Here is a 24,580-nt window from a genome sequence, read left to right on the forward strand (position 1 = left end):
AGAGGAGGACACTTACCAATGCAGCCTTGTTGCGTGCTTAGTCACTCAGTCGGGTCTGACTCTGCAACCCTCTGGACTGCAGCCTGCCAGGCTCCTCACGGATAGAGATTCTCCAGGCAAGAATACTGAAGTGGGTTGCCATTTCCTCCTCCAGGGGTCTTCCTGACCCAGGGATCCAACCCACATCTCTCATGTCTCCTGCACTGACAGGTGGGTTCTTTATAAGTGCTACCCAGGAAATTTGGACACAGAATTGAGACGTGTTTAAGAAACTCCTGGGACCAAGGTGGGGCTCTGGCAGAGGCAAAGTCTTGTTGATTGTCCAAAGGCCCTTTTTTCTGCCACAAAAAACGAGTGTTTCCTCGCAACTGCAGGGGAAAGAGAAAGATAAATAGAAATTAAGCACCCACTGTGAGGCCACCGACCCTCTAGTGCAGGGTCTTGCTGTGGAGAGGGTCAGTGAGTGTATTCTGTGTTTACACAGACGAGCACATGGACAACTCTGAAGGGGAGCAGCCAGGGGGTTCTCAGCCGGGACTTCTATCCACCGGTGCCTCCAAACAGCCCTGAGGCTCAGAGAAAGGATTGTACGCGGTTATGAGATCAGCTCCTCTTAAACACCTTCTTTCTGTTTCAGGCTTGAAAAACACCTCGCCCAGTTTTGAGCCCTTCAAGACTTTGCCACAGCCTCTATCACACATCTGTTTTTCTCGAAGAAAAAAATATATAATAAAAAATGTTTTACTCTTTTACACTGTATAATTGTAAGAAATAGTGTGTTATTTGTGAACGCATGGTCTGCCATTTCTGTACAGTTTGGAGATATTTTCAAATGAAACATAAAAGATGTCAACGATAAAACCAAGAGAGTGAGTATTTTTATACCAAACATTTTAAGTGTGACAGGATGGATGATCTTACACTGGGTTGGATCACACATTTTGTGCTCGACTTTTGAATGCTTGTAATTTAAAATATATATATATATTTTTCCTCTAAAATAAGCTGCATGTTTGAGGCATGGTTTAAAATATTATCAGAATTTCCAGGATCATATGGTGAATGTATAGAAATCTGTTTACCTGGCCTGGGCCCATGAGTAACGCGGTGACAGGTTAGAACTGCTGGTGCGGTACTTGAGGTTTGCTTCCAAGTCTGCTAGGACGTCCTGCAAGACAATCAGAGCCTCCGGGAGCTTCCAGTGTGATGGCGGATTCCCGGCTGGGCAAAGCAGCCTGTGCTTGGTGCAGATTCCTCATTGAGGTGCACCTGTAACATGCCCGCAGCTCCAGAGGTGACTATACAAACTGTCAAGTTCTGGGTCTTGCCTTTTTCTTCTAACAGCAGGCTCCTGCGTGAGCCCCGCTGATGCACAACACCCTCAGTGGACGTGCTGAGTCTAAAGGGGAAGCCTCCGCTTGGGAGCCCAGCCCTGCCAACGTGGCCGCAGCGCGCCCAGCGATTTGCAGAACATCAGTTGAACTGAGCTGGTGTTCCTGAGTCTTGGCGGCACCAGGCCAGACGAACCATTTAAAAACCTGACCTTGAATCCCGCTGTATTCGCTGGGACAGTGACACATTGGCCTGGGGGAAGATGCGTGAGCAATGAGGAGAGGTCAGCTTGCTTCAAGACTCCCTCCACACCCAGGTCAGTCCTGTGTGGGAAACTGACACTTCCAGGGTCACCTCATACTCTCCCCACTGTGGAAGAGCAGCTGTGTGTAAACATACATTGACCTACAAATTTTTAACTGCTGACATATTAAACATGACCACAAGCTCTCTTATTGATCTGCTCACAGTGCGCTGAAGATTTTGATGTTCTAATGATTATATGGCTGGTGTTCGGTTTTTAGTTTCATTATTTTCTATTAGAAATCAAGGTGTCAAGACGCTTTTAAAGGTCATCACAAAACAAACGAGAGCCAAGGGTGAGAGGCTCTTACACTTAGGAGAAATGCTTGAGGGGTGTCCCCGGTGTACCCAAGCGCTACTGAGGCCTCCAGCACCACCTGGTTCGTGGTGACAGTTCTAGACTCTTGCTTTTATCAACTGTTTAAAGGTACTTTTCTATTGTCATTTTTAAAAATAAAGTGCTAATTCCAGCTGTCACACCACTGCTTGGCAAATTCCTTCTTGCAAGACCAACCAAGTACACCTGATACTGCAATCCAGGAAGTGGCAGATTTTGTTCCCATTTTCAGGTCTGGATGGAGCAACCAAGGGAGGGATGGGAGAGCCTATGCAAATGCTCTACTGTGGGTGCCTGGTGCTCCGCAGGGACCCCACAGGCGGTTCACGGGGGAGACACATACCTCTCTCTCGATGTCTTTTCACTGCACTCAGCAGACTGCACATCCACCTCAGCCTATGAAGACTCTGCAACCTACATTCGTGGTTTTCTACTAACTTATTAGAGTAAGAAATACATTCTATTAAGTGGTAAGACAGGCATTGATAGCCAAGCAATAGAAATGCTCTACCTATGTAACACTCTCACCAAGTCCTCTGTCCCCAGAAGGGGGTGGGAGGTCACAGCGCTCAATTCCAAGTGAGGGCAACAACCACTAACAGCTACTCGTCTTGCTGGGCACGGACATTCTGGGTTCTGTTGGATCACACATACCTTCTGCAGAGGAGACCAGCCACCCAAAGTGGGTCCCAGCCACAGCCTGCCAGAACCCTGGAGCCAGGGCTGAAGGCAGACAATGACTGCACAGCTCTGCCGCCCTGCCCAGGCTCTGAAGCCCACAGCCATCAAGGCTCAGGGGTCGTAGCTCTGGGACAGGCTCGATCACGCGGCTTCACCTTCAGCCCATCTGGGACTTTCCCACTCACTCCAAGGCACCAGGTTCAAGCCAGGAGGCACAGATCTGAGGGTGCCTCCTTGGAGGGGCTGAACACCATCACTGCTGTGTGCTTTTTCATAAAATGAGGGCCTGGTCACCATCACTGTGCAAGGGACAAATGTGTAGAGAGTACCTGCCCGTCTAGTGTGAACTCCAGGCACAACCCACTGTCTGGTCGCTTGAACACCAGCTTCATTTCCTGTCACTCCACTGAGCAGAAACACAGTATATCTTCTGGAACTGGGAACTTGGGATAAGAAAAGGGCAGGTCTGTCTGTTCCCTCTGCTTACACACTTAATGTCCCAGTTTGTAGGATCCAGAAAAACAATAACTAGGCCATTTTTTGTTATTGAGTAAATCCTACCTTGGGGGTAAAGATCTGCCACTTCTGAACACAGGACTAATGCAGCTATAATATAAAACCACCATTTAGTACTGAAATTAAGAACTGTGCCTTCTAACAAAATTACAAAGTAAAGGAATCTGGAAAAGAACCTTAAAACTTGCAAAATGTGCATTATACTTACAGTGTAATCATATGTGTGCGCTTTAAATTCACTGGACCCACCACCTGAATATATGTCGCTGACCCACTTTCACCGAGAAAGCATGGCGGACGCCCCAACAATTCTTGGGGTCTGTGTCACAATGACATATAGGAATCAACTGATTCTCAAGTGTTTCAGGTAGGAGTGCTTAGCTCTAGGAGTGCGAGCTGATTCCCTACTGTCTCCCCATCCATCACTGGGACGTCCAACTGTTAGGGGACAAGCGTGTTCGAGTATCAGCACAGGGTCGCTCTCTTGCTCTTCAACTGGTCCCCCTGTTCTGTCACACCTGATGACATCAAACAATTGTCCAACATTCTGAGAAGGCAGAAGAGTATCTGCTACTAATGACATTATCTGTAACACTGGTCTTCACAATGCCTACACCACAACTCATGACTTGGATACTGAAAAAACCACATGCCGTCAACCAACAGATAAGCCTCTCTAAGCAGGGAAACATTTACCTGCCACAGTGAAGCTCCGTCACCACTGCAAACCGTCCTGGGTGGCACTCAACTCCCCAAGACTGGCCTGGCTCTGTATGACCCCAAGCCCCAGATGCCAATATGCTGTGAGAAACCTTGGCTGGTTTCCTCCTTTTTGCAGCTCTCCAGCGACCCACGGGTGCTGATTCACCCGGACTTCCATGGTACAAACCACACTTTCCTGCTTTGTGAGTGGAAAAGGGCCCTGGGCCCATGAACCATTACAACAGGCCCATAAATCAAGACCACAGGGAAGCCTGTTCCCCACTGCTCACATATACTGCTCATTTCAAGTTTAACTCTCTTGCCATGCTAATTAACAATAAACAGAAATTTAATCATGTTAGATGCTTAAATTCAACCCAAACTTGTCTTTGGAGTTAAAAGACACACCTACATGGAATAGGAAATAATGCTCAGGTTAAAATATTAGTATTTACCTGGACAAAAGAGTACTTTTTCCTTAAAACTAGGATGCAGAAAAGTTCAAAGCTTCTTGACACTCCCATGCAAGATAAAACCTGGTCTTGGAGTTTCTGGAGATGGGCCTGCCAAGGTCAGGCTGTGATTTACTCCATAAGGTAAGTTGGCCCTGAAGGTCTTTGGAGCCCTGCACAGTTCTGGGTGGTGGCAAGTCAGTGTGTTCTCACAGGGTCTTGAACCCACATGGTTTGAGTCACAGGAACATGCTGGCCCATCTCCAAACGAGGAGAGCTAGGTGAGTGTCCCAGGCCTGTTTCCAAAGGTCCATGGTAGCAGCCTTGCCACTTGGCCTGCAAGCACCAGCAGGTCTTTCCAGTGGAAGCCCCACTAAGAAGGGAAATGTGCTTTTGTTTCTTGAGCTATGGCCAGAAGGAAGGGCAACAGCATGATGTCAGGGCCTATTCCAGCTCTGCGCTTCCCAAGTGCTCACTCAACACCATGCTCACAGGGCAGGGACGGGGGTTCCAAGGTCCAGCTCACCTAAGAAGTGGTTTCCAAGAGGTCCTTTGATTCCAAGAGGTTCTCCCCCACAGAACACCCATTCTCTCGGGAAAAGCCCACAAAACACGCCCGGGGAAAGGGTGGACTGTTCTGCATGAAGCCCCAAGGGTGGCATCACGTGATGAAGGTCATCACGCTGTCTCCACACACAGCACCCCAGCCTTGCCACACGGCAGCAGTATGGACCTGGCTTGTTAAGGACAGTCATGAACACCTTAAACAAAAATCACCCGCCAATGAATCATTTTTGCAAGTAAAAGCAGCAGCTAGAAGGAAGAGGGGACATCAAATCTCATTTCCCATGCTTCAGAAAACCATTGTTAGCTGCTAAGAACTGGGGAGTTTATAAATCCAAATACCCTATCCCCACACCCAAAATGTATTTTCTGCTGGTGACTTCAAACACCCCATCACAGAAGAACCCAGGGCTGTATGTCTGCGGTGCCCTTGCTACAAACCATGGACCGAGCAGGAACGGGAAGCAGCTGCCCTGCCTTCTCGCTCAGGCACGGCTTCACACGTATCAAGTGCTCCTCTGTCCCTCGAGTCCCACCATCATCTGACCACACTTACAGGATGTGACAGCAGCGGCCAAGTATTCATATTTTACACTTTGGGCTCAGAGACATTCCTTTTAGCCATCCCCTTAAAAGCCTCAGCTGACTGTGATGAATTATAGATCAAACACACTGAAGATGGTCTTAAACTCTTAATGCACCCAGACAAGCCCATTCCAACCTGCTTCTTCTAAACTGCCCACAGACCCAGCAGAAACAGGCAGAGGTGAGACCATGACTTTGACTTTAATTTGAATTTCTCGTGGAAATGTTCCTAGGTGCCCAGAATAACTGGTAAAGAACTTCTTTCTATTACAACCTTCAAACACAACTGGGTTCCTATCAAAATTAGCCACAAAGACTATCTCCCTTTCCACATATCAAAACAGCCAGAAAACAACAAAATGGAAACAGTACCATGTCCTCCCCTATCAATAATTACCTTAAATGTAAATGGATTAAATTCTCCAATAAAAATACATAGACTTGTTGAATGGATTAAAAAAAAAAACAAGATCCTGCATGCCACAACTAAGATCCAGTGAAAAGTATTAAAAAAAAAAAAAGAAAAGATAACCTATGGAATCAAAATGTTTGCAAACCATTTATCTTACAATAAGAAGGGGGGTAATATGACCATAATACATAAAGAACTCATAAAACTCAGTAGCAAAAGACAACTCCACAAATAATCCAATTAAAGGATAGGCAAGGACCCAAACAGACCTGAATAGACATTCATCCAAATAAAATACACACATGACCAACAGGTACCTGAGAAGATGCTCAACACCATTCATCAGTGAGGCATCTCACTTTTACATCTTCTCATGATGTATTTTGGGGCTTGGGTATAAGAAACAGGGAAGATGACACTCAAAATCAATCAGATAAATACAAAGGATAAAAATTAAAACAACAAAATGGCTCCTTGTCACGTGTACAGGGTAGTTACTGCTCTGGGTTATCATTATGCCTTTTTTGAGAACACCAAACCCTGTTCTTATAATCCACTAGTTTCAATTTGTGACATGAGGACCTTATCAACCAACCCAAAGGGCCACTACAAATTAAACAAGCACAGAGAAGCAAAATGGGTCGTTTAGAGTAGAATGCTGGAATGATCACAGATCTCCCCAGAAGCCATGACGATTCTTCGGAGCCTACATATGCGGTAACAGCTCTCATGAGCTCAGTCAGTGAGAACCTCGGGGCCAGGCGCCACCAGGGCTGGGACACCACAACACAGACGTTCAGGTTGGCAAGTAGACTCAGTCCATCCCCGCTGTAAACAGCATGACAACACGACCTGGGACATCCAGGAGACTAAACAGTGATTTATCCTTTTAAAAGAAAGCCTTAAAAATCACGTCAAGTGTACCTTTACTGCTTCACTTGCCAACAAGAGGCACACCCTGGGTTCCACCTGTGAAATCCACACATTCAGTGACACAGCCCAGACCACGGGCTTCAACAACATTCCAGCCCAGCACCTGCAGGACTCAAAGACCACCTGCAACTGCCAAGAACGGAAAGAAGCAAACTAAAGCCACCGACGTCTTAGAGCTCCTTCTACAATGATTTTATTATAAATATGATCTTTTGGAATAAACAAATATTGCATTCAAGACTACCAGCAAACTTGTTCTAAAGTAATAAAAGGGGAAAATGGAACCAGGAGCCACTGAGAAGTAGCGATAAATAGCAAAGATGCCTGCACGCCATGCTGAGCGCTGTTCCCCCGAGAAGTGACAGGAGGTTCACAGGGGACATCACATTTCTCAGTAGCCCATTAAGGAAAACAAGCTTCGAATCTGGTAATGTACCCTAGTTCTGTAAACTGAACTGCTCCTCTCCTCGGCCCTAGGTAGGAGAACAGGAAGATGATCAGTCTGCAGATGCCAGCGTCAACACGGAAGATCTTGTACTTTGAAACCCTCTGCTCTCGGACCAAACTGTTTACTACTTGCCAGGAGCAATATCAGAGTAGTCCTTCAGCACCCCAGCCAAGTGCTCATTGTGAGTCTTAAACCGTCGCTTTTTCTGTGAGGCAGGCTTTTTCCTTCTTTGAATTGGGGCCTACAGGAAGGTAAAAACAGAAATGACAGCTACTCAGAGCAGTGATATGGGGAGGATTTACGAAAGATGCAGCAAAGAGATGCAGGGTAACCTGTTCTCTGTTCCTCAACCTACACACACACACACCCACACCCCCACACCCACCCACACACATACACACACACCCGCCCCCCACATCCCCAACCACAAACACCACCCAGCGGTTCCCATCACAGTGAAGTGTGTGCCTCCACCTGGAAAGGACAGGCTGGCACGACAGCTTACCACAACTACGCCAGGCACTAAGTGGGTGAAGAGAGAGGCAGTACAGCTCTTTTGTTTTTCATCTCTTATCAGGTTTAAAAAATTTTATCCACCATTAATTACCCATAAAACAAAAACCTGAAGTAAATACAACAAAGTATAGAGACATAGCAAAACTGGGGAGTGAATGGGCACAGAAAGAGTTGTTACGTATTATTCTCTTTACTGTATCACATAATTAAAAAAAAAATCAACAAACTAAGCAATGATAGGAAACCATGAAGTGCTGCAATCACACTAATTCTTAGAGATCACTGGCAATAAATTTTCCCTTTGAAGAAGTCCTAAACTTCACCGAATAAAACACACGCACACACAAAAAAGTCACCAAGAAAGCAAGCTACAAGGCAAGATGGTGGCCAGGGGCAGGAGGGTGTTAGTGAAACAGCCCTCATTCTGGCTCTGTCTCTGGATGCAGAGAGCTGGTTAGCTGGCACGAGGCAATTCATAAATCTTCATCTGGCTACAAATCCTTCCAACTGAGTGGATCTGGGGTTATCAAGACAGTAAAATCTGGTTCCTAAAGGATCTGAGAGTCATCAAGGACAACTGAGTGTGATCAGCAATAAGGCAAAGTCAGGCACCAGCAAGAAGCGGGTCGGGGAATGAAGACCATGAAGGCCAGGAGGATGGAGCAGGCTCCCGGCAGAAACCAGGAGGACATCACAGGGATGTCGGAAGTCCACACGGCAGGCATCGCCAGGACGGGGGCGGGGCAACGGGAGAAGCACTCCCCTTACCCGGGGAGCACCACCTGAGGGCAAGGAGTACACCAGATGGACCTGAAAGCATCTGACCAAGGTCAGAGGGTTAGGACACGGAGAAAAAACTGGAAGGAAGAACCAGATACATGCTCTTCCGAGAGCTGCACAGGAAGCAGGCTAACAGTTCAAAGGGCACAGCATTACATTCTCTCCTAGAGACTACATACCACTTTCTTTGGTCCGGAGTCCTGCATGGAAGAAATACCCTGTCGCTTCAGATACTCTTCAATTTTCTCCTCGTCCATTGAATCCACGGTGACACTCCTCCACAGTTTCTGAAACTCTGCACCAACAAGAAGTAGTTACCATAAGTGAAAGTGAAGTCGCTCAGTCGTGTCCGACTCTTTGTGACCCCATGGACTGTAGCCTACCAGGCTCCTCCCTCCATGGGATTCTCCAGGCAAGAGTACTGGAGTGGGTTGCCATTGCCTTCTCCAGGGGATCTTCCCGACCCAGGGATCAAACCCAGGTCTCCCGCATTCCAGGCAGATGCTTTAACCTCTGGGCCACCAACAGATGTTTACAAACATCTTGGTGATCAAAATCAGGCTTCCACATTATCTCCTCTCATCTGCATTAGCACATCTGAGATTTCATTATAAAAATGAAGGAAGACAGGAACATTCAGATGCTGGACACTGAGCAGCAGAAGGGCCTGGGAACACGAGCTGCATCCCTAGGCCAGATCAGCACTGCTCTATTTTTAGAGTCTATAAATGAAGGGCCATGTGACTGAGGCCTCCCCGCTTTCCTGGGAAGAAAGGCAGTTGACACTCTCCTTTTATCCCCAAAATCAGTTCTCTCCGCTGAAACAGTTCAAATTCCTGCTCATCTCCCATGAGCCCAGTACATCCCACTTCCTTTCCTACAGAAGAAGAGAAACACAGGGAGATGAGGAACCAAAGTTTTATATGAGAGTGAGGAGTTATAACAGCCTATTTGCAAAAGAGCCTTCTGAAATCTGAAATAAACTGGGGATGGGTGACTAAGAGGTCATGAAAGTGAAGGGAGGGAGGCTGAGGCAGAAACACTGCTTCTCTCATGCCCTGCAAAACAGGACAAAAACCTGCCTACACCTTGTTCTCAGAGTCCCTTGACCCCTTTGCCACATCACTATTTTTGCAAACAAAAGGGATCACAATTGGGACGTGTCCAGAATGAAACTCATGTGCATCTTAAATCCTAAAGACAGGCCCCTTTCCAAGTGGCACCAGTGGTAAAGGACCCGCCTGCAGATGCAGGAGAACAGTAAACTCAGGTTCAATCCCTGAGTCAGGAAGACCCCCTGGAGAAGGAAATGACAACCTACTCCAGCACTCTTGTCTAGGAAATCCCATGGACAGAGGAGCCTGACTGGCTACAGTCCATAGGGTCGCAAAGAGTTGGACACAACTGAGCATACACGTAACAAAGACAGACTCAGCCTGGTTTCACTTCAACATTAACTACTTGCCAACGCGCATCATCTACTTGCCAACGCACAAAAAGTTTATGACGGAAAATCCAAAGATGACTGTACTCTGAAAGACTAAAAAAAAAAGCAAAGTTCCCCGGGTGCTGAGGTGAGCCTTCTGCTCAGATCAAGACACACACACCCCCCATCCCCTCACCCCTGCCACAGGATCTGGAGGCCTAATCCAGGCAGCACCGTGCCAGCACAGCCCCACTGTCACTATCACCGCAGAGCCCTCAACCTTCAGGTAGACCGTGGGTACAGTCCATTCACAAGCTGTAAATAAAATCAGCACACAGTACCGCTGGACCAGACTGTTCTCTTTCCTGTCTCAACGACACCCTAATAGCTGGGGTGCCAGTGATATTTAAGAAATCTGTCTTGAAAAAACTCTGGTTGTTGACAATGACCAAATGCAAAAATGACAGTCCACTACAAAGAATTCAACCTAGGCACAAACTGTTTTGGGGTTTTTCCTGTTTGTTTTTTAAAATATTATTTGGTCACACGAGGTCTTGGTTGTGGCACTCGGGATCTTTAGCTGCAGCATGCACACCCTTAGCTGCAGCCGGTGGGGTCTAGTTCCCTGATCAGGGATAGAACCTGGGCCCCTGCATTAGGAGCGCAGAGTCTTAGCCACTGGAGCACCTGGGAAGTCCCCAATCTGAGCACAAAGTTATTTCAATACAAAACAAATCTAAATAAAAATATTCTGTATTTCTATAGATACATTAGGGACTCATTCTCTTATATGTTCCCTGAACTTCCATCTGCATAGATTTCAGAAACCACTTAACAGGGGGCAATTATTTGTTTGCATGACTTTCTCAGCCTCTTGAAGCTCCTTGGGAGGGGGATTCTATTTCATAAGTTTTCTGCTATGGTTGGCGCTGAACTTACTTATTAGCACATCCTCAACAATCTGACCACTGAAAGTATGAAATGCTCTTGTCTGGGCATCAGAGAGCATCTGTTTTCCTTTTACATTTTTTAAACCTCAGTTGCATCATTAGTATACCCAATTCCAGTACGTGCTTTGACCCCGTTTTTCCTAATGTTAACACTATATAACCTTAACAAAACTATTTAAACTAATACAAACCTATTAACTAAGCCATAGACCTTATTCCCCCATCCAGCTTTAGCAGCAACATCCCCATCCCGGCCCAGGAGCCCACTGTGTCTAGCTGCTGTCTCCCTGCTCCAGGCTGTAAGTACACGCCCAGTCTCTCTGCTCATCTCTCAGGACCATGACACCTCAGAGGAGTTCCGATAGTTATTTTATAAAATGCCCCTCAATGTGGGGTTGTCTGATGTTTCCTCATGATTAAACTGAGGTTCTACCTTCTGGGCAAGAACATCACAGAGACGATACTGTGCCCTTTTCAGGGCCTGATAACATCAAGGGTCCGTGATGTCCACATGTCTTTTTACTGGAGCTATTAGACTGATCGCTGGTTAAGGTGGTGTCTCTCAGATTTTTCCACCATGGAGCTATTATTCGTCCCTCTGTAATTAATAAGCATCCCCTGGAGAGATCCACTAAGACTATGCAAACTTACTGCTTCTCTGCATACTTTAGCTCACTAATTTCAACAAGTGTTAATTGTGGATTTGCTTAAAGGCACGTTATTTTCATCATTCCTTTCATACATATGGATTAGAATTCCACTGTAAGGGAGGAGACTATTCTCGATCCAATCTATTTAATTAACTTAGTATGGATTTATGGATATTTATTTTACTTCCCTTCAATGGATTATAATCCATTACTATCAGTTACTTTGCTCTTCAAATATCCTGGCTTTGGATATTGAGTCCCTCCAAATTGTTCCTGTGTCTTTTTGACTTGTCCCTTTTTTGTTACTTGTTTTGGGGTTTTTTTGAGCACTTGCTCAATTTCTGATACCAAAGCATGTTTCAAGCTCAGCTTGCATTTCCCCAAACTTGGAATCAAGGAGTCCTGACTCCTTTTACTGGAGAACAGTACTGTGAAACCAAGATCGAGGCAACCTGTTTTCTTTTTCTAGCAATCATTTTTCTTTTTTTGAAAACAGCAAATAATTACAGGACATCAAATTTAAAGACAAATGATTTGTTTCAGATTATTTCCAAGTATCATGAAAGTCAGTAAAGCTCTAAATTATGGGTAAGTAAAATAGGAACTGTTTTAAAATCTGCTGTATTTTAACAGAAAAGAAGAAAACAGGCTAGAATTCAGAACTCAAATTTGACCCTTTCAATGGAAGGGAACCCTGTCCTACCTTGAAGCTAAGATTGAAAACTGTATTACAGAAAGTATGCCAGGAAGGAGAAAAAATAAGCAAATTCTTTAATAAGGTTTTGCTTAAATTCCCAAATAACTCTTTGGCTGCACCCAAAGCTTTCCTGTGACACACAAAAGCAGCAGAATAGAGTATGGAGCCACATGGCCTGTTTGTGGAACCCAAGGAACCCATCTGTCTATGTCCTCAGATGGTAAAGAATCTGCCTGCAATGCAGGAGACCTGGGTTCGATCCTTTGGTCAGGAAGAGCCCCTGGAGAAAGAAATGGCAACCCACTCCAGTATTCTTGCTTGGAGATTCCATGAACAGAGGAGCCTGGTGGGCTACAGTCCATGGAATCACAAAGGGTCAGATATGACTGTGCGACTAATGCACACACACACACACACACACACACACACACACACGAGGGAGGTTACTTAACCTCTCTGCCTCAGTTTTCTGATTTGTAAAACTGGGATAATATATATTTCACAGAGTTGTGGCAATTAAATGGGTTTATATAAAGCACTGAATTTAATGCCCACAAAGGAAAAAGCACTATCTATATCTCTGTTACCATTATCATCTGATGCTGATCATTTATTTCTGAGTGCTAATGCCTTTAAGGAAAGAACGACACATCTGAGCTCTACCCATGTTGTTGGACATGTCAGCTCTTTGTTCCTTTTTATTTCAAAGTTGTATTCCACTGTAAGGATGTACCACACTTGGGAGCGACGAAGGGACAAGTTAAAGGGCACTTGAGTTTCCAGATTTTGGAGGAAATGAATAAAACTGATATGCACATGGATTTTGAGCAAACCTGGGTAAAAACCTGAGTAGGATGACTGGGTCATGCAATTACACATATCATAATGCAAATGCAAAAATAAAAACAACACTGGACACACATCTCACACTATATGCAAAAATTAATTCAAAATGATAAAAAAATCTAAATGTTAAGAGCTAAAACCATAACTCCCTAAAGAAAAAACAGGAGTAAATCTTTGTGTTGTTGGATAAGGAAATGGTTTTTTAGATATGACATCAAAAACACAAGCAACAAAAGACAAATAAAATGTTATCTCATCAAAATAAAAAACTTTTGTATCACAAAAGATACAAGATAGTAGAGAGACAATCCACAGAATGGAAGAAAATAATCACAAAGGATAAATTTTCTAAGAGACTTGTATCCAGAATAAAGAACTCTAAAATTCTGTAATTTAAACAAGTTTAAAACGGACAAAGAACTTAAACAGACATTTTCCAAAAGACAATACACAAGAATTGATGCTTTTGAACTGTGGTGTTGGAGAAGACTCTTGAGAGTCCCTTAGACTGCAAGGAGATCCAACCAGTCCATTCTGAAGGAGATCAGTCCTGGGTGTTCATTGGAAGGACTGATGCTGAAGATGAAACTCCAATACTTTGGCCACTTCATGCGAAGAGCTGACTCATTGGAAAAGATCCTGATGCTGGGAAGGATTGGGGGCAGGAGGAGAAGGGGACGACAGAAGATGAGATGGCTGGATGGCATCACTGACTCGATGGACTTGAGTCTGAGTGAACTCTGAGAGTTGGTGATGGACAGGGAGGCCTGGCGTGCTGCAATTCATGAGGTCGCAGAGAGTCGGACACAACTGAATCACTTTGTTGTACACCTGAAACTAACACTGTAAATGAACTATACCCCAATAAAAAATTTAAATAAATATAATAAAAAATAATATATAAATGGCCATTGAGCACATGAAAAGATGAGCTTTAGAAAAATGCACATCAAAACCACAATAAAATTCCATTTCACTAAATGGTATCTTAAATAGCTAAACTCAGTGTTGGCAAGGATATGGAGAAACTGGAACCCTCGTGCACTGCCAATGGGAATGTAAAACGAGGCAGCCACTTTGCAAAACAGCATAGCAACTGCTCATAAGTTAGCCCTTGGAATTACCACATGTTCCAGCAATTCCACTTCTATACTTCAAGGAAAAATTATGGCCACACAAAAACTTGTACATGAATGTTCACAGTAGCACTGATCACAATAGCCATAAAGTAGAAACAACTCAAATGTCCATCAACTGGTGAATGCATGAATAAAGTGTTATATCCAAATGTAATGTTTTTTTTTTTCTAGTGTTTTTTTTTGGTAATGTTCTTTTTAATGTAAGCATTTAATGCTCTATTTCACTTTAAGCACTGCTGCAGCCGCATCCCATGAATTTTGATACGTTGTGCTGTCACTTCCATTTAATTCAACATACTTTTTTTTTTAACTTCCCCTGTGATTTCCTCCTTGAACCATGAGTTATTTAAATGTGTTATTTGATTTCCAAATATTTTGGAGAGTTTCCAAATATAGCTGATTTCCAGTTTGATTCCATTATGACCCAAGCACATCCTTTGTTTGCTTTCAATTCTTTTAAATTCATTTAAGGTTCTGCGATAAACACCATCTGTCTTGGTGAGTACTCCAAGTGCACTGGAAAACATATATACTCTATTGTCAGGGTCATCTTGTTTTATAATAAATGTCAATTAGGCAAGTTGGTTAATAGAGTTAAGATTTTATATACTAATTTTCCATCTATTTGTTCAACGGCTGAGAGGAATGCTATGAACTTTAATCTTAATGATAGGTTTGTCTATTTCTCCTTTCACTTGTGTCTATTTTTAATTCATGTACTTTAAACATTTTTATGATTCTACTTTATTTCTATTATTTTTTCTTTATTGAGATAAGTGTAACTGACATAATACTGCATTAGTTTCAGATATATAATGATTTGAAATATATATAGTGAGAAGATTACCACAGTAAGTTTAGTTAACATAATTTTTTTCCTGTGATGAGAACTTTCAAGATCTACTCTCTTAGCTTTCAAATGTACAACATGGTATTGTTAACTACAGTTACTTTTTAAAAAATGGTTTTAGTGGTTGTCCTAGGGTTTACAATACACACCTTCAGTTAACCAGAGACTGACTTCAATTAAATTGTCCCAGATCACATATGAAAATGTATAACAGCACGCTTCCTGACCTGTGGTGACCATCAAAAACTTCATTTTTACATATGCTGTAAACATAAATTTCTCTCTTAATAGTCTGCTTTATAGTTAGCTATCTTTCAGAGTGATAAAAAAAATTTTTAATAAGACAAACGTGAATTTTAAAATTGATTTTCAGCTTTAGCACATTTTCCTATACATATCCAAGTTTCTGTCTAGTACCATACCCCTTCTGCCCGAGGACTTCTGGCAATGCAAGTCTGATGTCAAGGAATTCTCTCAGTTTCTATGATACTGAGAGAATATTCCTCTGAGACAGGACTTCGCTTTTTAAAGATTACTTTTACTGCAGATGCAATTCTGGGTTGAAAACTTTTTTCCCTTTTAGCCCTTCAAACATGTCACAACACTGTGCTTTGGTTTGCATAAGTCAAATGACAAGTGTGTGCTGGTTCTTCTTTCCTTTGTAATGAGCTTTTGCCTCTCCTTCAGGTATTTTCTCTTCACCATCAGTTGTCAGCATTTTGAATGTGATATGCCTAGATGTTTTTCTGTCATTTGTTTCTTTTGGGAGGGATTATCTTGCATCCTGTTCTCTGAGCTTCCTGGACTTTTGTTTTGGTGCCTATCTTTAATTTGGGGGCAGGGGTATCCCTTGTAGTTCAGTTGATTAAGAATCCACCTGCAATGCAGGAGACTCCGGTACCATTCCTGGGCTGGGAAGATCTGCTGGAGAAGGGATAGGCTACACACTCCAGTATTCTTGGGCTTCCCTGGTGGCTCAACTGATAAAGAATCCACCCGCAATGCGGGAGACCTGGGTTCAGTCCCTGGGTTGGGAAGATCCCGTGGAGAAGGGAACTGGCTACCCACTCCAGTGTTCTGGCCTGGAGAAGGCCATGGACTGTATAGCCATGGAGTCGCAAAGAGTCAGACACAACTGAGTGAATTTCACTTTCATCTTTAATTCTAGAAAATACTTGGCCATTATTTCTTCTACCCCATTCTCTTTCTCTTATGAGATTTTAATTATACATTCAGGCCATTGATGTTATCTCACAGTTAATGTAGACTCTGCTGTATTTCTTCCCATTTGTCTCTGTGCATTTCAGTTTAATTTGTACTGGCCTATCTTGCAGTTTGGGTTCTCCCAGGGGCTCAGTGGTAAAGAATCCGCCTGCAATGCATGAGCCGCAGGAAACATGAGTTCGATCCCTGTGTAGGAAATAGCAACCCACTCCAGTATTCTTGCCTGGAGGATTCCATGGACAGAGGAGCCTGGTGAGCTACAGTCCATGGGATCACAAAGAGTTGGACACAACTGAACATGCACGCAGAAGCAGCATCTTGCAGGTTATAGATTCTTTCCTTGGTTATGCCAAGTTGACTGATGAGCTTACAGAAGGCATTCTCTGTCTCTGTTACTGTGCTTTTCATTTCTAGAATTTATTTGATTTTCTTAAAATGTCTATCTCTCTGCTGAAATATCCTACCTGATCATGCATATGCTCTGTTTCATATCAACCAGAGTTATTTTAAATTTCAAGTCTGACAGTTTCAATACCCATGTCCTTAAAATTTGGTTCTATTAACTCTCTTCTCTCAAAAGCGCTTTGTTTTTCCTTGCTTCTTTTTATGCCTCACCTCATAATTTTTTAATAGCAGAATACCCTCTAGAGAACAGCTGAGACTGAGGTTAATAGTTTTGTGCCGGGATTTGGGCACACCTTTCCCTCTGCTACCCCGTCAGCGTGTGGAGGTCGAGGCAGTCTATGATGAGAACATGAACTTGGTTTGAAATCTGTTGCTGCTATGGTTACCCGTAAGGCACCACAGGCTCCAAATTCCTCCAGCCATACCCTGCATTCAGTGGAAAGACCGCTTTTCCAGAGGGTTTTGCCTCAGTGTCTGCTCAACCTGCTCTTTTAGGTCTTCCCTTAATGCTATAACCCTGGTTGGCCTGTCAGCCTCCACGCTCTTGCGACTCTCACAGAATTCCACTGCTACCTGTTTCTGCACACCTGTCAGCCTGGGGTGGGAGTTCTGATATTCTAATTAAGCCTCGGCCTCAGACAAGCCCTGCGTCCCATGTTACATAAACGGGGTCTCCTCAGTGTTCCTGCCTTGACCTCTGTCAAATTTTAGGTCCAGCACATATCTCGGCCTTTCCCTCGAGTGGATGTTCACTCCCAAGTGTCTGCAGCCTCAAGGGTTCTACAGTCTCTTGCTAGCCTACACTAAGCCTTTAGCAGTTCAGTAAACATTTTAAAACTGAATCCTTCTCACCAGTATTCATGTTCTCAGTATTCATGTCCCAGGTGTACAAGTGTTTATAGCCCATCTTTTCTTGGTGTCTGTCTTTCCTTCAATTTCAGGTTAGGTGGCTGCCCTGCACCTCAGCTCTCTGATGGAGTCAGAAGTTGCTGAATCATGTCCAACTCTCTGCAACCCCATTGACCATACAGTCCATGGAATTTTCCAGGCCAGGATACTGGAGTGGGTAGCCTTTCCCTTCTCCAGGGGAGCTTCCCAACCCAGGGATCAAACCCAGCTCTCCTGCATTGCAGGCGCATCCTTTACCAGCTGAGCCACAAGGGAAGCCCAAGAATATTGGAGTAGGTAGCCTGTCCCTTCTCCAGGGGAACTTCATGACCCAGGAATCGAACCAGGGTCTCCTGCATTGCAGGCAGGTTCTTTACCAACTGAGCTATCAGGGAAGCCCCCTGATGGAGTCAAGAAAACTATAAATTTGTAGCTGTCTAGGGTTTGTTGTTGTTCCAAGAGTGGGAACAGTGCTTCCTCCATTCTAAGCGAAAGCTGCAAGCCCCAGCTATCTCCTTTTCAGCCAAACTTGAAGAACAATGTGACTACCACGACTAGGTCTGATCACAACAGGGATATATGAGAAAAAACAGCTTCAAACTTCCACGTCAGCAATAAAAACATCTAATTCCAAGAAAGCACACAAAATCGTTTTAAAATGTATGTCATAACTGGGATTTTACGTGCCAACTTTACCATAGCTGAAGGAATTCTGTAACACACACACGAACAGTTCTGATATTTTAAATGTGACTTGCTAAATTCTAACTATCAACATTGACAAACTGCACTCACTTATTTAGAATAGGTAACACATGACAGAACTGTGTAACAGCTATACTGTGGACTTCTCTGTATAAAAAAAAGGATAAAAAATACATATAATAAAAACACTTTTCACCCAGCGTTAAATTTCATTCAGTTCACTTTTTACAAAGCCTGTGTTTGCCAGGATTTGCAAAATTTCAGCTTCTTGAAGACAAACTACTTTGACTTTGTACCTGACATGTACAGAGCTTATACACTTCAGGGCACTCACGACACGACGACAGAGGCACTATGACAGTAACGGTCAGGAAGCCAATCTGTGTTAATGTACCACCAAAAAGAATATACAGTGCTACATACACATTTTTCAAAGTACAACAGAATTGAAAGTACATTAAAACAAAATGTAACTACTTCCTTTTACTAAAAGAAACATTACTTGAGCTATATTCAGAGGAAAATACCTGAATAAAAACTCTTCAATGTGTTTGTTTCAATAAGACATTTCTACTTTAATCCTTGGCGTTCCTTAGCTCAGTGCTATTGCAGTATTTAAATAATACATCTACTATGTAAATGTATTACAGCTGCATAAATATTTAAAATGAACACTGGAAGGCAGGGCCTAAAATAGAGACAGAATCTCACAGGATTCCAAATTTAATTACTTTTTAATGTATGTAGGGACAGAAAATGCTCAGATTTTCTGTCATAGGTACAAAAAATAAAATAAAATAAACTGGTATAAATTTTATTAAAATCATTTCAAGAAAAGAAAAATTAAAATCAAGATAATCTTTATGTTCTGTGAGTCTGGCAAAGTCAACTAAAAACATCCAGTATTGGTGAAGGTAAAGAAATGGAAACCTCTGTGTAAAAACTGGTCCCCCAAAATCGGTTGGGCAATAGGCAGGCTACTGAAATTTTTTCAAGTATGCCTTATCTTTTGTCCCATCAATTATACTTTAAGAAAACAACATAACATAACTAGGCAAATATATTTATGTACAAGGATTGAGCATTATTTATAAAGCTTATAATAACAGCACATAGCAAAACACTTACATTTCTCTCTGTGGAGCATCAGAAGTGTTTTGAAGTGCAGTCATGCCTGGAACACCATAGAGCTATTAGAAAATGAACTAAGACAGCATCAGGGCCCCAGGGAGAGTGGCTGGCCACTGGGAGGAATCCTGGATTCTAAGGATAAAGTGGAAATTGCTGATGCTTCCAGGCAGAAAAGAACAATTTACTGGCAATCGGAAGAACAACCAGATTGTCATCGGACTTCCTCCAAGGAACACCTAACATTACATCACTGCCACAGATCAGCAACTCCAACTAACTGCTAAACTGGCTTGGTTTCTTTGCTGTCTGTATAGCTCAGTTGGTAAAGAATTCGCCTGCAATGCAGGAGATCCTACTTCAATTACTGGGTCAAGAAGATCCACTGGAAAAGGGATAGGCTACCCACTCCAGTATTTTTGGGCTTCCCTTGCGGCTCAGCTGGTAAAGAATCTGCCCGCAATGTAGAAACCTGGGTTGGGAAGATCCGTTGGAGAAGGGAAAGGCTACCCACTCCAGTACTCTGACCTGGAGAATTCCATGAACTATCTAGTCCATGGAGTCGCAAAAAGTCAGACACGACTGAGCGACTTTCACTCACTTCACTAACCAACTGCCAAGCCACAGATTCACTGAGTTAAGATTAAACCACCAAGTATTTTGGTACTACTTTATATTTTTAATGCTGCTAATAGTAGCTAACCTGATGTTACTATTATTCTTACTATGTGCCAGGTTCCATTCCAAGCTCTAAGCATTTTGATTTATATTTACTCATTTAAACCTCATAAGGACCACACATGAACAGACACCACTACTCCTGTTTTATACTGGATTGGCTGAAAAGATCATTCAAGTTTTTCCATAGCATCTTGCAGAAAACCCAAACAAACTTTCTGACCAACCCAACAGATAAGAAATCTCAGACAGAGCATCTGTTCGCTAGTACGGAGCAGAGCCAAGATTTACACCAACAGATCAATTACTCAGCCCACCCTCTTGACCTCTGCATTTATACTGCCGCTAAATGAGTAAGATTCTGACTTAAGGAAATAAGCACCTCTGTGAAATAAATCACATACCAAGGTTCAACTACTCTGGGTTCACTTATCTATTTAATGTTTTAAATTACCACACAACAGACTCTCTCGGTACTTATGCTGTATCTCATTTTTGGATATCTGCTTCTATCACAGAACGAATGGTGAGTCTTCAGTGTGACTGGAAAGCTTGCTCACTCAAGATGTCCTCTCTACAGCTAAGACTGCCACCTAGTGGGCTAACAACAAATAACCTCATTGGCACAAAACAAAACATTTTGAGAAATAAAATACAAAAGAAGAGACAGATGGACAGTGAGAAAGACAGATGTTAAAATATGCATCGCTTTTCAATAGATCTTCTCTGGAAACACATAATATAAGTCAGTAAGAGAAAACCTCAGTTTTTAAAATTAAGTGATTTAGGCAACACCAACACTTTGAACTAATGGGCATCTTACCCCTGAGATTCCTGTGGTGGCTGTGACGCCCAGGGTCTCTACAGCACTGTATGAACACCAGTGACATGCTGTGTGGCATGTTGTACCATAATATGTGTACCCGTGTCATTCCTCCTCCTGCCTGGGCTCAAGGACAGAAATCTTATTCACTTTGTTATCTTTGCTATCACTGAATGTGCTGAAGAACACATGAAAAGAAGCTTGAAGACAACATATTGTAGCATTTCTGTTTTATAAATGTAAACTATACCTTTAATATAATTCTCAACCTGGGCAATTCCACTCTCCAGGGAACCGCTGGTAATGTCTGGATACATTTTTGGGACTCACACTGTGGGGGAAAGTCTGCTACTGGCACTGAGAGCAGCCTGGGATGCTGCTAATCATCCCACAAGGCACAGTGACAGCCGTGACCCCCCAAAAAGTATCCAGCTCCAAATGTCAACACTGCCAAGGTTGAAAAATCCTGCTTCCTCCCAACCATCTTTAGTAAAAAGTATACAGATTAATGATAAATTTATAATAAACTGATAACACCACTAATAACTATTAAAAGATGATACCACTCTAATGGCAAAAAGCAAAGAAGAACTAAAGAGCTTCTTAACGAGGGTGAAAGAAGAGTGTGAAAAAGTCAGCTTAAAACTCAATGTTAAAAAAACTAAGATCATGGCATCCTGATCATGGCACACTTCATGGCAAATAGAAGGGGAAAAGGTGGAAGCAGTGACAGATTTCCTCTTCTTGAGCTCTAAAAATCACTCCAGATGGTGACTGCAGCCATGAAATTAGAAGACTATTGCTTCTTGGCAGCAAAGCTATGACAAACAAAAGCTATGACAGTGTGTTAAAAAGCGAAGACATCTCTTTGCCGACAAAGGTCTGCATAGTCAAGGCCTACGGTTTTTCCAGTAGTCATGTACAGAAGTGAGAGTTGGACAGTAAAGAAAGCAGAGCGTCGAAGAATTGATGCTTTCAAACTCTGGTGCTGGAGAAGACTCTTGAGAGTCCCTTGGACAGCAAGATCAAACCACTCAATCTTAAGGGAAAGCATCCTTGAATACTCTTTGGAAGGACTGAGCTGAAGCTCCAATACTTTAAGCCACCTGATTCTAATAGCTGATTCATTGGACAAGATCTTGATGCTGGAAAAGACTGAAGGCAGAAGGAGAAGGTGACAGAGGGTGAGACAGTTAGATGGCATCACCGATTCAACAGACATGAACTTGGACAAACTCAGAGATGGTGAGGGACAGGGAAGCCTGGTGTGCTGCAGTCCATGGGACTGCGAAGAGTTGGACACGACTTGGCGATTGAACAACAAAATAATAAACTGAGCTAGAACCCAACTCTGGTTTACATATATAAGGTATTTCTTACATTGGTTAAGTACACACTTGATTTTCTAGGAATATACGGTACATAATGTATATGAACATACTATGATTAACCTTTGTATATCACAGAAAAGCTATACTTAGTATGAATTTTTTTAGAACTTTACCAAGAATTTTTATCACTTCAGGAAAATACCAATTATGAATGGTATTTTCATAAATATATCACACATTTATTGAATCAAATAAATCATACATTAGTTCACTTGTAGTTATACATTCAGTGGTTAATTCTACGTAATTCTACATAAAAATGTAAACAACTACTTCATTTATATTCTAGTCTGTATAAAAAACAGTCCACTGAACCTGATTAAATAATTAAAAATTTCTCCAGTGTTTGCTGTTTTCTACCTGAGAGATCTCTCCCTGCACAACTGCATGCGTGGGCACTGTCCTAACACTTCACCAGGCTGGCTCCAGCTCATTCTTCATCTTTTTTCCCCACAGTGGTCTTTTCTGAGCTCCACCCTTCCTATTATTTTACTAGCTCAGCACGTACCTCATTGAATTCCTTCCTAGCATTTGATACACTCTGCAATCACTTTTTATTTTGTGTGATATCATCTCTTTTCTGCTTTAGAATATAAGTAAGCTCCATGAAGGCTAAAACTATCTATGTTGTTCACCACCGTACCCGCTACATTAGCAAAATGACCAAAGAATGCAATAGGAAATCAGTATTTGTTGAAAAATGGATTCATGAATAAATGATAACAGACTGTAACAAAATTCTCATAATCTATCAACTAGAGAGTAAAAAGAGAATGAAGTTGATAAACTGATACCAAGAATAAGCAAACTACTTAAAGATGTAAGGAGAAATACTTTATATATGAATAACCAAAAATAAACTATACAATTTCCAAATAAATAATGGTGAGGATACATCATATAACAAAATTGGTAAATACAAAATGACACTCACAACTGGTTCAGAAAGTTAAGACTAACTATATTCCGTCTACAAAGGAAGTACCTAAAACAAAAGAACACAGGTACAAAGTAAGTATTGATTTTGAATAAAAAGACAAATTACCAAGACTGATTCACAAGACAGAATACTTAAAGAAGGACATAATGAAAGAAGATTGTAACAATGTCTAAAAAAGTATGCTGGATACATTCAAAGGTGTATGCTTTCAAATAATCTTTAAGGAATCCAATATTCTCCTAAAGAAAGGTTAGAAGGAAAGGCAGCGAAGGGAGGAAAAACTCTTCTTCCCTTTTCTGAATCCAGCATTATACCCATACCAAACCGTAAGAAAACAAACACGCAGAAGAAAGAAGCAAAAATCCTTAAATACATTAGTAAGAAAAGAACACACAAATACATAAACCAAACAAGTATTACTCTAGGACTAAAAGGATGGTTCAATACTGAGAAATCTAGTAATGTATTTCACCAATGGCAGTAAAAAATAATTTACTGTTAATCTTTCTAATAGCTTCGTAAATTATATGTATTTCATTAATATAAAATACATATACATATCCCACTGTATAAGGGTTGTAAGAATATTTGCTGCAGCAACATTAAATGTTTGAAAATACATCTATCAATCAGACACATCTATAAAATGAAATACTAAATAGTCACACAGCATCAGAAAATACCTGCAGTACAGAGAAAATACACTGGAAAAATTTTCAGAACTTGTATCTAAAAATATATCTAACAAGCACATATAATCTGTGGGGGGAGGGGGGGGCGGGTAGTGAAAATCCTTATTTTGCCTTTACAGACAAATAATGAGGTGATGGGAAGAGTTTAAGCCAGTAGAGGCCATAAAACACAGCAAATGAAAAGAGGTTAACACTAGGGAGCAGAACTCACGTAAAAGGTACGAAACAGGAAAAGGCTGAGCAAAGTTAAAACAACAGTATCCAGAGAAAGCACACACGAGGGACAGAAAAACCACAATCCAATATAAGGACTAGGGTGACAGCTACCACTGAATTCTAAGTGCACGCCCTACAATTTTTCCAATAAAATACGATCAAGAAACCCTACAGTTTCAGGCTATTTCTTTCTCTTGACATACAGAATTTTATTTAGAAACTGTTTAAAGTAGGAAAAAACCCTGTCAAGAAGGAGCAGGTGGAAAATGCGTTCCCAATTGAATGGAATTGTAGGGCAACGGAAGTCTAAAAGGTCACAAAAGAGAAACAGCACCACTGTTATTTGAATAACAGCTAGTTGCTTGCATTTT

The 24,580-nt window shown here is 42.2% G+C and overlaps 2 protein-coding genes across 6 annotated transcripts in view; one reads left to right on the plus strand and one right to left on the minus strand.

Moving 5' to 3' along the window:
* Positions 1-2,112, plus strand: part of RBPMS (RNA binding protein, mRNA processing factor) — a 202,867-nt gene extending 200,755 nt beyond the window's left edge. For all 4 annotated transcript variants that reach the window (XM_010820301.4, XM_010820302.4, XM_005226042.5 and 1 more), the window contains one exon: positions 638-2,112. The gene's annotated coding sequence lies outside the window, so the exon portion shown is untranslated. The remainder of the gene's footprint in view (positions 1-637) is intronic.
* A 4,875-nt stretch (positions 2,113-6,987) lies between these two features.
* Positions 6,988-24,580, minus strand: part of GTF2E2 (general transcription factor IIE subunit 2) — an 80,316-nt gene continuing 62,723 nt past the window's right edge. Inside the window, 2 exon segments of one of the 2 annotated variants that reach the window (NM_001046065.2) lie at positions 6,988-7,506; positions 8,741-8,856. In NM_001046065.2, the coding sequence (NP_001039530.1) occupies positions 7,390-7,506; positions 8,741-8,856 (233 nt within the window). In that variant the 3' untranslated portion in view covers positions 6,988-7,389. 2 annotated transcript variants of the gene reach the window in all.

Source organism: Bos taurus, chromosome 27 (genome assembly GCF_002263795.3).
Source record: "Bos taurus isolate L1 Dominette 01449 registration number 42190680 breed Hereford chromosome 27, ARS-UCD2.0, whole genome shotgun sequence".
NCBI lineage: Eukaryota > Metazoa > Chordata > Mammalia > Artiodactyla > Bovidae > Bos > Bos taurus.